General features: G+C 40.3%; 1 protein-coding gene across 1 annotated transcript in view; it reads right to left on the reverse strand.

The window, feature by feature from the left end:
- The window catches only part of pik3r6a (phosphoinositide-3-kinase, regulatory subunit 6a), a 36,754-nt gene that overhangs the window by 19,178 nt on the left and 693 nt on the right, over nucleotides 1–16,883 (reverse strand). The window contains exon 2 of the mRNA XM_077198959.1: nucleotides 5,455–5,575. Within this exon, the coding sequence (XP_077055074.1) occupies nucleotides 5,455–5,575 (121 nt within the window). The remainder of the gene's footprint in view (nucleotides 1–5,454; nucleotides 5,576–16,883) is intronic.

Consider the following 16,883-nt stretch of genomic DNA (forward strand, 5'->3'; position numbering starts at 1 on the left):
TATGGTTAACCTAAATCATATGTGTAGCATGTTTAGTCTCTATAAACTCCAATCTTTGTCCCCCATTTGTTAATTTACTGTCATGAGCTGGGTTTGTTCTCTATAGCACTCTCTCGCTCTGGCTCTCTCTCGCTCTTGCTCTGCCTGTCTATTTTCCCACCTGTTCATCGTTGCAATTAGCGTTTGTGCTGCTTCTCTGTAACACCTGTTATCACTTTAGTCTCATTAATTTCTCTCTACTTCTAACGTTTGTTCCCTTTGGTCTTTGTTGGATTATTGCGTGTGTATGTGAGCCATGCCTGTCCTATATGTCTTCTAAATGAAGATTTACCTTGTGTTATCTTGTCTAGTCTAGAGGAGTTGTGCTCGTCTTATGTGCATTCTCTGCCCTGTCACCTTGCTGTTTGTGACCTTCTACCAGTCTACTCTATGTGGCTTTGTGGCCTCTTACAAGGACTGTCTTACTGCCCTACTTGAATTACCAGCTCTGCAAACTATCACCAAGACAGGAGTCTTCTGTTTCTGCGGACCTACAGTAAAGTACACTGTCTTTGAGTTTATTCCAGTTCTATGCTGTTGCACGAAAGACTACCTATGTTAATTCTTCATTAAAGACTATTGCAGGAACATGCCTTTGCACTTGGATCCTCTGTTTCTTCTGACATTTAAATTACATTTTTCTAAATTTGTGATGCATTAGTATTATGAGAATCTTGAGGATTCTTTTCTTTAAACACCCCCATCAAATTATTTAAATGCCCTGCTAGAACACAATGGGTGGTTAAAATCTCCCTCCAAAGGGAAAACTTCTTATTGGCTCACACACCTCCAGAGGGTGTGACATCTTCACGCTTTAAAAAGCACTTATCACAAGATCACGCCTTTTAGTCCCTTTCTGAAATTCTAATGATGATGATGATGCTGAACTAGAAGTTTTCTAGAAGACCCCCAAGCTTATGCTAGGCTGTGGCCTTGTCTTTCCATTCATCAAAGGTCCTCTGATTCCCACTGGTTCTCTCTCAAGACAACATAAGCAAAGATCAACTGGAGCCTCAACAAATTGCATCAGGACCGTTTAATTCAAATGGGCGAGACATGCAAATATCAAACTTGGTCTCATTATTTGATACATTAAGTATCCTCACCCCTTTTTAAAAAGAGCATGTTAGAACTAAACTGATGGTTTGCTCAAGGCTGTTGATCTGCTGAATTTCAAACAATGCTATGACTTGCTTTCCTGTATTCCGCTTAAGCTCTCTTTCCCTTGGTAAACTGTATGTTAGAGTAGTTTAAGTGTTTAGTCTATTTAATAAAATGTTGTTCATGTTATACGTACTGTAAAGTTGTCCGTGTCTCAAGCTCATATACTGGTGTCCCTAATCATAGATTTTGACTACTTGTAGTAGTAATGTAAATTTAGACATTTCCCCTACCCTGGAAATGTACATTTCTTAGAATTAATAAACAATTAACACTGAGTGTTCACGGGACAAACAGGTTATTTGATTGTAATATTAATTTACATCAGGTTAATTATATTAACTGATCCAAATATTCATCCAACTTAAATATACGTTAAACCAACAAAGCTACATTTAAGTGTAGGATCGGGTACAAATAGTTGGCGATGACACTAAAGAAACATTATGCGCCTATTACACGTTTTTAGTTGAAAACTGTGTCATGTAAATGGCCCCTAAACAGAGTGGGAAACAGGAACTAAACAAAACTGAGCAGAATGTCAAAACCAAACATAATCATAACAAACACTGTACACTGCCTACTTTTTAAAAAGTAAAAATGTAGGCTTTATTCTACCATTAACATTTTCTACACTGTTGTCCCGTGACATCATCATGTTGAAAGTATAATTAAAGGAGTTGTCATAGCCAGACAGTTTAGAATGCATTTAGTCCATAAACCTGTTTGCTCATGTCAACATTCTTGCCAATATCACGGTTTACTGTAAATCTGCATTTTAGTCCCATTTTAAAGAAAATATGCATGATAATGGTGAATCTGTAGCACAGGATTTCTCTCTATATCTTTCTGGTTAAGTTGAGACAGGCAGTTGAGGCTGAGCACCAATCAAACACCCGGGTAGAAATCCCCCACTGATTTTGTAATAGGCAATGCTCTTCCCCAAACGATTGTGAGGGGAAACCCATATACATGCATTAGACACTCTGTCAGCATCAAAAGCAAAGCATTAGCATTTTAATGAGGGGCAGCTGGCTGATTATAGTTCTTGTGCATGGGAACAAGAAGGACGAATGACTGTAGATGTGATCTCAGATCAACTTTACAAACCGCTCAAGGCTTGTGAGTTTGGCTGTTGACTATCATTTATAATTGACAAAACTGTTTTTTGTTGCATTCATTAGTAGTTTATTGTCCATGTAGTCATTGTGTTTTATTATATCTGGAGTGTGAATATCTATACTTATTAAAGAATATTCATATTATTGTAATATTGTTCTGTTTTATTTTTAGTGTTCTGTTCCTGGTTGGCTGTGTTTCCTTTGCTAGTTTGCAAAGGTTTTTGATTGAGCTTGCACATGTTTCTGGTTACGTTAATTATCCCTGTGTGTATTTAAGCCCTTACGTTTGCATTATGTTGACGTGGTTGTGATTTCTTATATTCCTGAGTATTTGCTATTAAATATAAAGCTGGTTGAAATCTCCTTGGTCGTGTGATTTCTATAGCCACCAACAGAACCAAGACTGGATTTATTTTTTAGGCTTTTTTCTCCGCCTTCACTATTGACCTGCCGGCCATCCAACTGCTCTGCCTTGAGCAAAAGGACCATTCACTTTTTCTTTACCCCACCAGCCTCAGCGAGCGGTCCAAGGGGAAGATTTTGGCGCATATGTGGAGTGGGTGCTGGTAAATACCAGATCGGCATTTCGCCATCTGTCCTGTTGAGGACAACATCACTAGCCCCACTTCGAACCCAGCATCCAGCCACCCACTGCCCACACACTGCACGGAGCTAACATTAGAGCCCCCTCCAGATGGAGAGCCTGAGTCTGCTGCTCTGCATGAGCCAGTGCCAGAGAAGAGGACTGAGCCAACCATCGCCCAAACCCCACATAGAGTCTGACCAGGTGCATAAGCCGACAACACCGTAAGTAAGTGAGCTGCAGCTGGCCTCTGCAAATATTTATGAAGATTTCGAAGAGCATATTTACCAGATTCTCCCATCTCCACTGGCCCCCCCAGCTGTAAGTCTTCTGTGTCTCCATTGGATCCACCCAGCTCAAAGTCTTATGTGTTCCCACTGGTTCCACCCAGCTTGAAGTCTCCTGTGTCTCCAGGGTTCCACCCAGCCTCCCTCTCCCACCTCCTCTTCCAAAATCAGCAAGTCTGTAAGCCCCACCTCCGCTGATTCCCTTCAGCCCCTCGGCTTCTCTAATACCACTCTGTTGTGTGGAGCTACCTAGCTCCGCCCAGCTACGAGGATCCTCTGGCTCTGCCTCTAGCCTCTGAGCCCATCACTCCACCTCGGACTGTCAGCTCCTTCCTCCCTCGGCTCCACCTGGGACCATCGTCCTTATGGCTCCACCGGGCTCTCTCGTCCCTCCCGTTACGCCTTGGTCAGTCGTCACCCTGTCTGCGCCGCAGACTTACGGGCCTTCAGCTACTATTTGTCCCTCCACTTCTTGGGCTCTGTGGGACTCTGCCTTCTCTCAGGCTCCAACCTGGTCCTTGGTCACTCACCCACATTCCTCCGGTGCCCTGGTTCCACCTCGGGTGCTCATTGCTGCAGCTCCGCCTCAGTCTCCAGAGCCATTGGTGTTGTGTGATCACTTCAGCTCTCTGTCTGCACCCTGGTCTCCTCTTCTCAATTAGTCATCCCCCTGGTCTCATCGTGTACTGTAAACTTCCACCTTGGCTTCTCCCTCCCTCAACTCTGCCGTGGGACATCGTCCTGGCTGCACTTTGGTTGCCCACCTGATCCCTGCTCCTGGCTTCCTGGCTCCTCCTTCCCTCCACTACCCCATGGTCTGTTCTGGCCCCAGATTGGTTACATCCCTGTCCAGCTCCATATCATCCACCTGAGCCCCCTCCCTCCTCTGTTGGACTATTACGGCGCTATTAAATATAATTCTGGTTAAATTCTCCTTGGTCATGCGATTTCTACAGCCACCAACCCTGACAATTATATTAATATTTTAAAATGTTTGATGTACAAAAAATATCAAACACAAATATTACTATGTAAGGTATAATCTACAGTCAGCAGGATATTATCACAAAATAAACCCAGGCAGGTTTATCTGGGAACATTTATTATATTGCTACCTGCAAAATAAATACATTTCTGTCAGAACCACTATCATCAAATACAATTGACCACTAGCATATAGTTTGGATTGGCGGTATGGTTCTGTTCTGGGCAACAGAACAGCAATAAACCAATTGAATGTATTGCAGATATCATTAATTCAAGATTTTAAGTAAAACATAATTTGAGAATTTTTCTGATTCAAAGGGCACTCAGAAGGCCAAATACTGGCTGCATGAGAGGAGGAGCTGGGGATAGAGGAGGGTAAATTAGCTCCTGAGAACATGATAGCTGCTAATAATATGAAGGAGCTTATATATGTATATATAATAGACGTTGTATTCCTATAGGCAGACATAGATCAGCTGAAAGTCAGCTGATGCGAGCTTGACTAACTTGACCTGCCAGAACTAACGCTACGCTTAATAAATGGCACCCGGATAATTGATTCACGTGCTTAGAAAAAGACAGCAGAGTGATTCAAGAAAAATGTAAGAAATCAGTTGCCTGGGACAACAGTGAGTTGTCCAGATTAAATGGACATTTCCACCAAGGATGATAAGTATAACGATAACTATAACTACAAAGTTTTAAAGACACAGAGGAATGATATCATTGGAATCACTTTCGGAAAGATTCAGCTGATGAATGATAAAATAATACATTGACAGCCAATCAGAATTCACCTGACTTAAAAGAGCTTGAGCATTTAAAGCAGCAGACACCATAACTTCAGTGCTGGCTGGACACTAATATAATTATCATTAGTTATCCTTATAGTTATCGTTCTTGGTGTCAACGAGCCTTAGCAGTCATTATACAAAAGGTATATCATAGAATGCTGAAACTGACCAATCAGAAAAACAAGTGGCTTTGTCATAATTACAGCACAGCATACCACCATATAGCTTGTATGAGGGGTCTTTGATTATTTAGAGTTTATGTCAGTTCAAATGCGGCTGACATTAAAGAAAAAATAAAGAAAAAGGAAAAAACATGAAATTCTGAAATTTATGTATGCCTACATTTTTAAATTAAACATTTCACTGTTGGCCCTGATAACATAATGTGTAAAAAATAAGAAGCATTTTCACTAGTTGTTACAGATATTTGGACCCCACAGTATATAGTATAGGTATTTACATGTGAAAATCAGTTTACTCACATGTATCTGAGCTCAGATTCCCTCCTGACCAAAATATCTCTGATCCGTTCAATCTTACAGAGTTCCCCCTCAATGTCTTCCACTGTGGTAGTAGAGTCCGCCATTGAGACCACATCTGCGTCTGTAAACACAGAAACAAGAAGATCTGGACTGAATCCACAATGATCACAACCACAAGGATATGAATAGAGCTCAAATTGCGTTCTATAGAAAATATCAGATTTAATGAAATGTCTTCTCTCTCAAGAATAGCAGTGCTTGTGGAGAATTTCTGAAAAGTGAGGTACATTTGAAGATGCACCAATCAATAAACAACCACTAAGCCTCATTAAACAGCAGGGCCGGCCCGAGGCATAAGCGAACTAAGCGGCTGCTTGGGGCCCCTTGGCCACCAGGGGGCCCCCCAATCGAGTCGAAAAATAGAATTAATATGAATGAATATTTAAAGACAAGTAAATTCTGATTTCATGATCAATATACCTGCCTACAACGGCTGCTGGGTTTGCCAGCAATTAAGTCATGCGCATAATCTAGACACCTCGCGTGTGCATAGACAATTCGTGTGCAACTGTGCATAGTCACGGTAATGTTAAGCCATGTCACAAAAAGGACGTATCTCTCTGGTGCCGAAAATAGAAAGACAAAAATGACAGAGGAGGGGACAAAAAGAGCAAGATAAAAGTATGTTTGCATGATTATTTACGGTGTGTTTTGTGCAGCAATTGACCCATTCCTATCTACGGCAAGCCTGGAGGGGAAAAATACATTGCACACACACATATACAACAAGCGCCAGTACATCATTATCGGTATTATAGTAACAGGTTTTGTTGGATTCTGTCATGTACAATCCAACAAAGTCTGTTACAATAATAATCAAAAAAAAAAATATTTTTATACTAAAAGATTTAGAGGAAAGTTAAACTGTATTGAGACAGTTGAGAAATAATAATATTTTTACAGTTTTCAACAATAATTGTCATTGTTGAACCCTTGCTCTTATTATGTTTCTGATTTCTCAGTTTTGTCATTATTTTAGCAAATAATTTATATGATATGTTTTGAGACAGTTTGTTTTAAGAAGTTTCAGAGAGTTAGTAAAACAGTAAAGTAAAAGTTAAAACTTTTTTATTTAAGTAGGCTATCTATTTTTTATTAAGTATTTAAATACTATATTAAGTATTTATTTTGTATTAATAAGACATAACCTCGCTGTATTAATTAATAATGTATCATTTTGCGTGGTATTTGTGTCAATAGTCGTCGAGCACAGGTGACTCCGCGTAGTGGGAGGGGGCCCCAAAATCAAATTCTGCTTAGGGCCCCCAAAAGGCTCGGGCCGGCTCTGTTAAACAGCACACGTAAAGGAAGTGCAAATGTAAAGTAAACCTCTACAATTCCTTCAGGTCTATCATTACTACCTTCTTCCTTTTCTCTAAGAGGTTCTTAACCTCTTAAACCTCTTCACCAACTTCATCCGTATCTCTCCTGCACCAATGAATCAAAGCTTTAGCAGCAGCAGAAAATTGCAGCATGTCAAGGTTACCAGCCTCGGCTGTCAGACAACAAATTATTACTTGCAAGGGTTTAGGAGGCCTAGCATAACTCTTCGCCTGATCCTACAATTGGTAATGTCACTGCTACTTTCTAATGAGTGGCATGGTTACCATTATGCAAGTCTGAGGCTAATATGTTCTGTCAGTTTTACATTTACATTTACATTTACATTTAATCAGAAGCTTTCATCCAAGGAAATTTGAATTGAGGAGAACAGAGGCAATCAAACCAACAATAGGGCAACAATATTAAAAGCATCGTAAGCCTAAGTAGATTGTAGAACCATTGGCACCAATGGTCTCTACGAACAACTTAGCTCACAATGCTTTTGAGAAACGCAGCCCAGGCCAATATACAGTGGTCTGTTTTCTAGAAAACAAATGAAGACGCTTTATATTATTTGGATAAATATATTCAAATAATAATAACAAATAATATAATATTCATTGTGGGCTCTCATCAGTGTGTACGTTGTGTTGGACTGCTATTCTAAGTTGAAATTTGCCTTGTGGATTATTAAAACCTGTTATACTTCATCTTTATTGTTGTGCATTTGTCTTGCACCTTACAACCCGTGACAGAAGGCAAGGCAAGGCAAGGCAAGGCAAGGCAAGGCAAGTTTATTTATATAGCACATTTCTTACACAATGGTAATTCAAAGTGCTTTACATAGAAGAAATTAAAATAATCAAAAGAAATCAGAATAATTAAAACAGTTTAGAATAAACGATAAAATACAGAAATAATCAAATGAAATCAGAGTAATTAAAACATAAAATAAAATACAGTTCAAACAGTCGGACGAACAGTGGCACAGTGCTCATTCAGTAAATGCACAGCTAAACAGATGTGTTTTGAGTCTGGATTTGAATGTGACTACTGTAGGAGCACATCTAATCTCTTCTGGAAGCTGGTTCCAGCTGCGGCTGGCATAGTAGCTAAAAGCAGACTCGCCATGCTTAGAGTGAAACCTTGGTATTTCTAGCCGATGTGATCCTAATGATCTGAGTGATGTGTTGGGTTTATATTCAGTGAGCATATCTGCAATGTATTGAGGTCCTAGGCCATTGAATGATTTATATACCAGTAATAATACTTTAAAATCAATCCTAAATGTAACTAGCAGCCAGTGTAAAGACCAGAGGACTGGTGTGATGTGTTCATATTTTCTGGTTCTGCTCAGAATCCTAGCAGCAGCGTTCTGTATGAGCTGCAACTGTCTTATAGTCTTTTTGGGAAGGCCAGTTAGAAGTCCATTACAATAATCCACCCTACTGGTGATGAAAGCATGCACAAGTTTTTCTAAGTATTGACTGGAAACAAAGCATCTAATTCTTGCAATATTTTTCAGGTGATAGTATGCTGATTTAGTTATTGCTTTGACATGACCACTGAAACTAAGGTCTGACTCTAGAGACACACCCAGATTCCTGACTTGATTTTTAGTTGTTTGACCCCTAGACTGAAGGTATGCGTTCACCTTGAGAACTTCATCTTTGTTTCCAAACGCAATGACTTCCGTTTTGTCTTTGTTTAACTGAAGAAAGTTTTGGCACATCCAATTGTTTACTTCATCAATGCATTGGCAAAGGGAGTCAATGGGGCTGTAGTCGTTAGGCGATAGGGATAAGTAGAGCTGTGTGTCGTCTGCATAGCTATGGTAAGCGATTTGGTTCTTTCTCATTATTTGGCTTATTGGGAGCATGTACAGGTTGAATAGGAGTGGCGCAAGAATTGAGCCTTGAGGGACTCCGCATGTCATGGATGTCCACTCAGACTTATGGTCTCCTATACTCACATAATAACCTCTGCCTTTTAAGTATGACCTGAACCATTTTAGGACTATCCCAGAAAGCCCGACCCAGTTTTCCAGCCTGTCAAGAAGTATGTTGTGATCGACAGTGTCAAATGCAGCACTGAGGTCGAGTAGTACCAGCACTGATAATTTGCCTGTATCAGTATTTAAGCGAATATCATTTATTATCTCTATTCATTAGAAGAGTTATTGGAAAGAAAAAGTAAGCGGTTTGCCTGTTTTCATTTGTTATGGACATCCCCGTTGTGAAGCTACTGTGCCTTGAGTAGGGAGAACTCTCCTCGAGGCTCACCTGGAGGATTTCCTCGATCTGGTCTACCTAATGACTTTCCCTGGAAGACTGCCTCATCTCGTTTCTGCCCCTTACTATCTTGTTCACCAGAATCTTCTTCATCTGTCTCGTCAGTCCTGCACAGCCTCCCTTTCCCACCATCTCTCATAACCAAAATAAAAGATTTGACTGGTCTCATTGGACTATTTATTATTCTCCAGTTTCATCCTCAGCCACTCCTGCCACACAGTTGTCACTGTCTCTCAGCAATCCATCTGTGTCCTCTCCTCTTCTCAGTGGCGTGGTTCCACCTCAGGCCTGCTGGGAGCCATCTCCTCCTGGGCGAGAAGTGCCTGTGACTCCGCCTACAGCCTCAGCAGACTTCGCTCCTCCTCGACCTGTCACCCTGGCTCCTGCGCTCCTCTCGCTCTCGATTCCAGGACTTGCCACTGCTCTCCGGCCCTCCAGCCCTTCGTTTACCTCCGGCCCACGCTCAGCCCTCCCTCAGGTTCCACCTCCACCCGCGGTCGCTCCAGCTCACCCTCTGGCCATGGAAGAGTTCAGACCCACACTTTAATCTTGGTAGGTAACCTCTGCATTATCCTGCTGAAAGAGGCCATAGCCACCAGAGAATACAGTTTCTATGAAAGGGTGTACATGGTCTGCAACAGGGACGTGCAGTCAGGGAAGCAGGGTAGGCAGTGCCTCACGAAAGGATATGTTAACATTACATTTATTAATTCCAAGAGCTTTATTAATTCACCACATTATTAATTGCATTTATTTTATTCAAAATCTAAATTTTTGTAACAAAAAATTTCAGGAATACACATATAATATACTCCCTTTACCATTGTTTGCTCCTAAAAATCATTGTTTCATGCAAAAAATTCAAGGCAATGGCCATTGAGGCAGATGTTAGCAGTGCCTTTTGGTCCATAGAACGTAGTTTACGTAGCTTTGCGCATGCGCAGTCAGTTCTTATCCTGTCTTGAATTATCAACATTTAGGCAGAGATCGAGCTTGCTTCATGTCACGTGATCCACTCGCTCTCACTTACTCCGCGCTTCAAGCTACTTAACATCTAGCAGCGCCTAACGTTGGAAGCGTCCAATGAAGAAAAAGAGCTGTGGTCGCTAATGGGAAACCGTTGTAGACGAAGTCCATGCGTCTATCCCTCTTGACAAAGATGTAAATTACTTTGTTGTAAAAGTCCTCTTTGTTGGGAGTATTTCTCAATTTCATGAGTCTCTCCTTTTCAATGGAAATAAGAGCCAAGGAGGAAAGTTTGTTCTGCTGCATTCACGCCAGAGGTGCCCGCGCCATTGGATGTGCAATTGCCGCAGCACAGCCTATGAGCGAGCCATACGCTCACTGTGCTAACGTTAGCCGTGCAGCTGCAAATGCGTTTTACATATAGGCTTCAGTAAATCGAGGAAAAGGAGTTTCGTCTTCAAATAAAAGTAAGTAATAAAAGTTATTTTTAAAACCCTTATATTGGCTTGTGTGTGTTGTCTGATGGTGGGCTATAACGTTAGGCCTGCTGTGCGCTGACACCAAAATGTTCTCTCTTCCATACCCTGGTGCGCCATCAACTCTGCCACATTTGTACTGTAACGTTAACGTTAGGTCTATCTGTGCGATTATGGTGCATTTCGTAAGGGTTAAAATGCTGTTTTGTAGTTCTCTTTTTTTAATCCTGGTGCGCCGTCGCCAGACGCTCATTGCGTGTCGGTGTGTGCGCAGCTTGTAGGAGCGAATAAGCTTTTTTTGTACTTTAAAGCTGTACTGCTGACACAATGTTTTCTGACTAGCCTATTCAAATCCTGGTGCGCCTCACCACAGTGACCAGACCAATAGTGTCTGTGAGGCTGTCTGTGCGCGTTTGCGCATTTTGAAGGAGTGACTAGGCTGCTTGTACGGTTGGCTGACAACGCGCCGCCTCCCTCTCTTACTGTGTAAGCAAAACATTTGTTTGTTGTATAGGTCACAAGATAGGTGTGTCCATTAATTTGATAATTAGATTTGATTGTGCATTAGCCTCACATATGACTGAGGAGTGATGAGATAGTTAGCAGATTGTCATCACTCAATGGCTGGCTGTCTAAGTGGTGTCCGCAAAATAATATAGAATTCATAGACAATTGGAAAAGTTTTTGGGGCAAACCTGACCTGTTGAAAAGAGATGGTATTCATCCCTCCTGGGATGGTGCTGCTCTTCTCTCTAGTAATTTGGCTCATAGTCTTAGAGACAAAACATGACAATCTGGGGCTCAGGTCAGGAAGCAGACAAACTGGCTAAACCAACCGTCTGCTAGCGGCGTCGCGTCACCAAGGTCAGATAAATCCCATCACATAGAGGCTCTTTCACCTAGATATCATCATATAGAGACTGTGTCTGTTCCCCGAATTTGGAAATCAAAAAAACGTCCAAACCAATCTAAGGTTAAAAATGTAATTGATATTCAACAAATAAAAAATAGATATAATACAGATGAGCAAACGATAAAGCTTGGGTTGCTGAATATTCGATCCCTTACTTCAAAAGCACTCATAGTTAATGATATGATTTCAGATTATAACCTAGATGTGCTGTGTATGACAGAAACCTGGCTAAAACCAGACGATTGCATTACTTTAAATGAGTCCACCCCCCATGATTACTGTTATAAACATGAACCTCGCCTGAAAGGCAAAGGGGGAGGTGTTGCTGTAATTTATAGTAATATTTTCAAAACCACTAAAAAATCTAGTTTAAAATATATTTCTTTTGAAGTGTTGGTGCTTAATGTAAAAATATATAATGTAAACGATAAATCAAGTTTGAGAATTCTGCTGGCAACTGCATACAGGCCACCAGGGCACCATAAAGATTTTATCAAAGAATTTGCTGACTTTCTATCAGAATTAGTATTGACTGCAGATAAAGTCCTAATTGTTGGTGATTTTAATATACATGTAGATAATGGAAAAGATACAATGGGATTGGCATTTAAAGACATTCTTAACTCTATTGGAGTTAGACAACACGTGTCAGGACCTACTCATTGTCGTAATCATACTCTAGATCTAATATTATCACATGGAATCAATGTTGATGCTGTTGAAATTCTGCAGAAGAGCGACGACATCTCAGATCATTATCTAGTCTCATGTAAATTACATTTAGCCAGGGCTGCAAAGCCAACTCCGTGTTACAAGTATGTTAGACCTATCACTTCTGCCACTAAAGATTGTGCATCAATGATCGTCCTAATCAGTTTCATCGTCTCAGCATCCCAGATAGCTTAGAAGAACTTGATATTGCAACAGAAAACTCTCTGTTAACTCTCTCCTTTCCAGCACTTTAGATACAGTTGCTCCGTTGCGCTTAAAGAAGATTAAAGAAAATAGTCCAACACCGTGGTACAACGAGCACACCCGGGCCCTTAAATGGAGCGCAACTGGAAGAAAACAAAACTAGAGGTATTTCGGATTTCATGGAAGGAGAGCTCGATTGCTTACAGAGAGGCTTTAAAAGCTGCTAGATCTGCTTATTTTTCAACCCTATTAAAAGCAAAATAAACATAATCCAAGGTATTTATTTGAAAAAGTGGCTACACTAACGAAAAAGAAAGCTTCAAGCCCAGAAGTTTCCAAGAAACACAGCATTAATGACTTTATGAACTTCTTCACTTATAAGATTGATAATATTAGGGACAAAATTATAACTATGCAACCGTCTACTACAGCATCACATCAGGGAGTGCATTATAGTCTCCCCGAGGTAAAATTTGATTCATTTGTTGCCATAGGAGAGGAAGAATTTTGCAAACTCGTTAATTCATCTAAATCGACAACATGTATGTTAGACCCTATACCGACTAAACTACTGAAAGAGATGCTTCCAGAAGTCATAGATCCTCTTCTTAACATCATTAATTCATCTTTGTCTCTAGATATGTACCAAAAACCTTTAAGCTGGCTATGATTAAACCGCTTGTTAAAAAAACGCAACTTGATCCTACAGAATTAGTGAATTACAGGCCGATCTCAAATCTACCTTTTCTGTCAAAGATACTAGAAAATGCAGTATCCTCACAACTGTGTTCCTTTCTTAAAAGAAATGGTATCTGCGAGGATTTCCAGTCAGGATTTAGACCGCACCATAGCACTGAGACAGCTCTCATTAGAGTCACAAATGATTTGCTCTTATCATCCGATCGTGGTTGTATCTCTCTATTAGTGTTACTTGATCTTAGTGCTGCATTTGACACCATTGACCACAACATTCTCTTAAATAGACTAGAAAACCATGTTGGCATTAGTGGAATTGCATTAGCATGGTTTAAATCATATTTATCTGACCGCTATCAGTTTGTAGCAGTAAATGAAGAGATGTCTTATCGATCACAAGTTCAGTATGGCGTACCACAAGGCTCAGTACTAGGACCGCTGCTGTTCACTCTGTACATGCTACCTTTAGGAGATATCGTTAGGAAACATGGAATTAGCTTTCACTGTTATGCTGATGATACTCAGCTCTATATTTCTTCCAAACCTAACGAAACTCACCAATTCACAAAATTATCGGAATGCATAGTTGATATCAAAAATTGGATGACTAGTAATTTCCTACTACTAAATTCAGAAAAAACAGAGATTCTGATTATTGGACAAAAAACTTCCACACGCAATAACCTAGCATACCGTCTAACACTTGATGGCTGCTCTGTTAAGTCTTCGTCGTCAGTTAGGAACCTGGGTGTGCTCTTTGATACCAATCTTTCATTTGAAAGTCACGTGTCTAGTGTCTGTATAACCGCATTTTTCCATCTTAAAAATATATCTAAATTACGTCATATGCTCTCATTGACAAATGCGGAACAACTAGTTCATGCGTTCATGACATCAAGGCTAGATTATTGTAATGCTCTACTGGGTGGTTGCCCTGCACGCTTAATAAACAAACTGCAGCTAGTTCAAAACGCAGCCGCTAGAGTTCTTACCAGAACCAGGAAGTACGACCATATTAGCCCGGTTCTGTCAACACTGCATTGGCTCCCTATTAAACATCTTATAAATTTTAAAATATTGCTGATTACTTACAAAGCACTAAATGGTTTAGCTCCCCAGTACTTGAGCGAGATCTTAACGCATTATAGTCCTTCAACCCTATTGCGATCTCAAAACTCCGGACAGTTGATAATAACTAGAATATATAAATCGACTGCTGGCGGTAGATCCTTTTCCTATTTAGAACCAAAACTTTGGAACAATCTTCCTAACATTGTCCGGGAAGCAGACACAGTCTGTCAGTTCAAAGCTAGACTAAAAACACATCTCTTTGACCTAGCATTCACATAACACTCTATAGCCTTCTATAATTCAATATTAGGCTGCTTAGATTAGGTCAGCCGGAACTGGGAACACTTCCCTCATATCCTGATGTACTCGTTACATCATAAGAAGAATGGTATCTACGCTAATTTTTGTGTCTTTGTTTATCCCGAGGTTTTCCCGCAGCCTGCTGGATCCAGGCCGTTTCCAGATCTGACGAAGGACTTTCGCCTGGACCTGATGACAATGCAGTGCTGAAGTGCCAACTAGCCTCTCCCTATGGAGGATCCCTATACCACTCTACAGATAAAGCGTTGTGGAATTTTTCGGTTCGCGTACCTACCCAAAGTGATAAGATAAAATAAAAATTCTGCATCAAAATTTATAGACAAGTAGTTTGTTTAGGCATGGTGTGTAAGGAATTACAAACCTGCGCACATATATTCAAACGCACAGAACTATAGAATCAATTCTTAATGCGCATGTGAACGCCATTAGCGTCTATCACAGGTTCACGTTTAAAGTATGTTTAGAGAGAACGGTGTCGTCTTAGCGGCCCCTAATTTAATAACAAATGATCATTTAGACGGAAGCGAATCAATCAAAACTAACTTTAGCTGGAAAAAACATTTTTCAAGAGCCACTATAAAACCAAACCAATCTCTGTTACCTTAAATTATATGTTTATCTCTGTAAAGCTGCTTTGAAACAATCTACATTGTTAAAAGCGCTATATAAATGAGGATGACTTGACTTGACTGACTTTGCTGTATGCAGGCAGCGATGTGATGATGCCTGATATGAAATTGGGTTGCTACATTAACTGAATGAATGAACATATATGCCAAATTGATAGGTCACAGCCTACCCATGACAAGATTTCACCGCACGTTACTGGCCTGCAACAATGCTTAGGTAGGTGGAACATGTCAAAGTAATGTCCACATGGATGGCAGGACCCAAGGTTTCCCAGCAAAACATTGACCAAAACATCACACTGCCTCCGCCGGCTTGCCTTTTTCACATAGTGCATCCTGGAGCCATGGGTTCCCATGTAAGCGACACACGAACCCGGCCATCCACGTGATGTAAAAGAAAACATGATTCATCAGACTAGGCCCCCCTCCTTCCATTGCTCCGTTGTCCAGTTCTGATGCTCACTGTTGGCGCTTTCAGCGGTGGACAGGGGTCAACAGGGGCACCCTTACTGGTCTGCGGCTATGCAACCCCATACGCAACAAACTATGATGCACTGTTTATTCTGACACCTTTCTATCAGAACCAGCATTAACTTCTTGAGCAATTTGAGCTACAGTAGCAGTCTGTTGGCTTGGACCACACGGGCCAGCCTTAGCTCCCCACGCGCATCAATGACCCTTGGCCGCCCATGACCCTGTCTCCGGTTCACCACTGTTCCTTCCTTGGTAGATACTGACCACTGCACACTGGGAACACCCCACAAGAGCTGCAGTTTTGGAGACGGTCTTACCCAGTCGTCAAGCCATAACAATTTGGCCCTTCTCAAACTCGGTATGGTATGAATGGTATTGGTTTCATATGTTATTCTTGTATTATTTAATTACTATTAGAGTATTTATTAACATTTTAGTGTGTGTGTGTGTGTGTGTGTGTGTGTTAAGATTACAGATTAAAAATCCCTTTTGGTATTCCTGTACTTTCTACAAGCCAGAAGTAAGAACAACATGTTATAAATTTCTTGACTGACTCACTGATAATAATGGTATGAATTTGACTTTTTCCCTTCCTTATTTGGCTCACATCTTTCTTATTTGGCTCCAAACCATCAACAGGCATCTTGAAGTACTGAGAAGACACTAACATCTAGATTACCAATGTTTTTCAAAATTTTCAAAAAGCCAAAAAGCAAGGGGCTCCTTCATGCACAAGTTAACAACTCCACTGAAGCATTGAGGCTTTTTATGTCAAGCCAGATAAGCAAAAAACATTAAAACGCATGTACTCTGAGTGAGAAAGCAGTAGAACAGATTTGGTACAGTACAGAAAAAAAACTTGAGAAGTGAAGAATGATTTTTTTTTTTGAGATGTAATAGAAATCATTTTAAGGAAACAAAGCCTATTTAAATAAAATACAATCTGTTTCACGCTGAGACTTCTACATATGTCCTGTTACTGTTTTTCTTCATAAACTGACGTGGTCATTCATAGTTCTTATTTCAAAAAAGCATACATTTGACAGTAGCCTATTTTTACGGTAACAATAACTAAATATTTACAAGTTTTCTTCATACATGTGGTAAGGTAACAAATTAACAGATTTTTACTGTAGCATTTTAGTCCTTTTCTGTATAACTGTAAATTTAAAAAAATTAAAGTGTACATTGCTTAGTTTAAATAAAACAAAATGTAATTGTTTATTTGAGTGGACCACAGTTGCTTTACCCTGATGATACGATTATTTAGCAAAACTCTATTAGTATGGTTCAG

This window comes from Siphateles boraxobius, unplaced genomic scaffold (genome assembly GCF_051911475.1).
Source record: "Siphateles boraxobius isolate OS27281-9 unplaced genomic scaffold, OSU_SipBor_1 41, whole genome shotgun sequence".
NCBI lineage: Eukaryota > Metazoa > Chordata > Actinopteri > Cypriniformes > Leuciscidae > Siphateles > Siphateles boraxobius.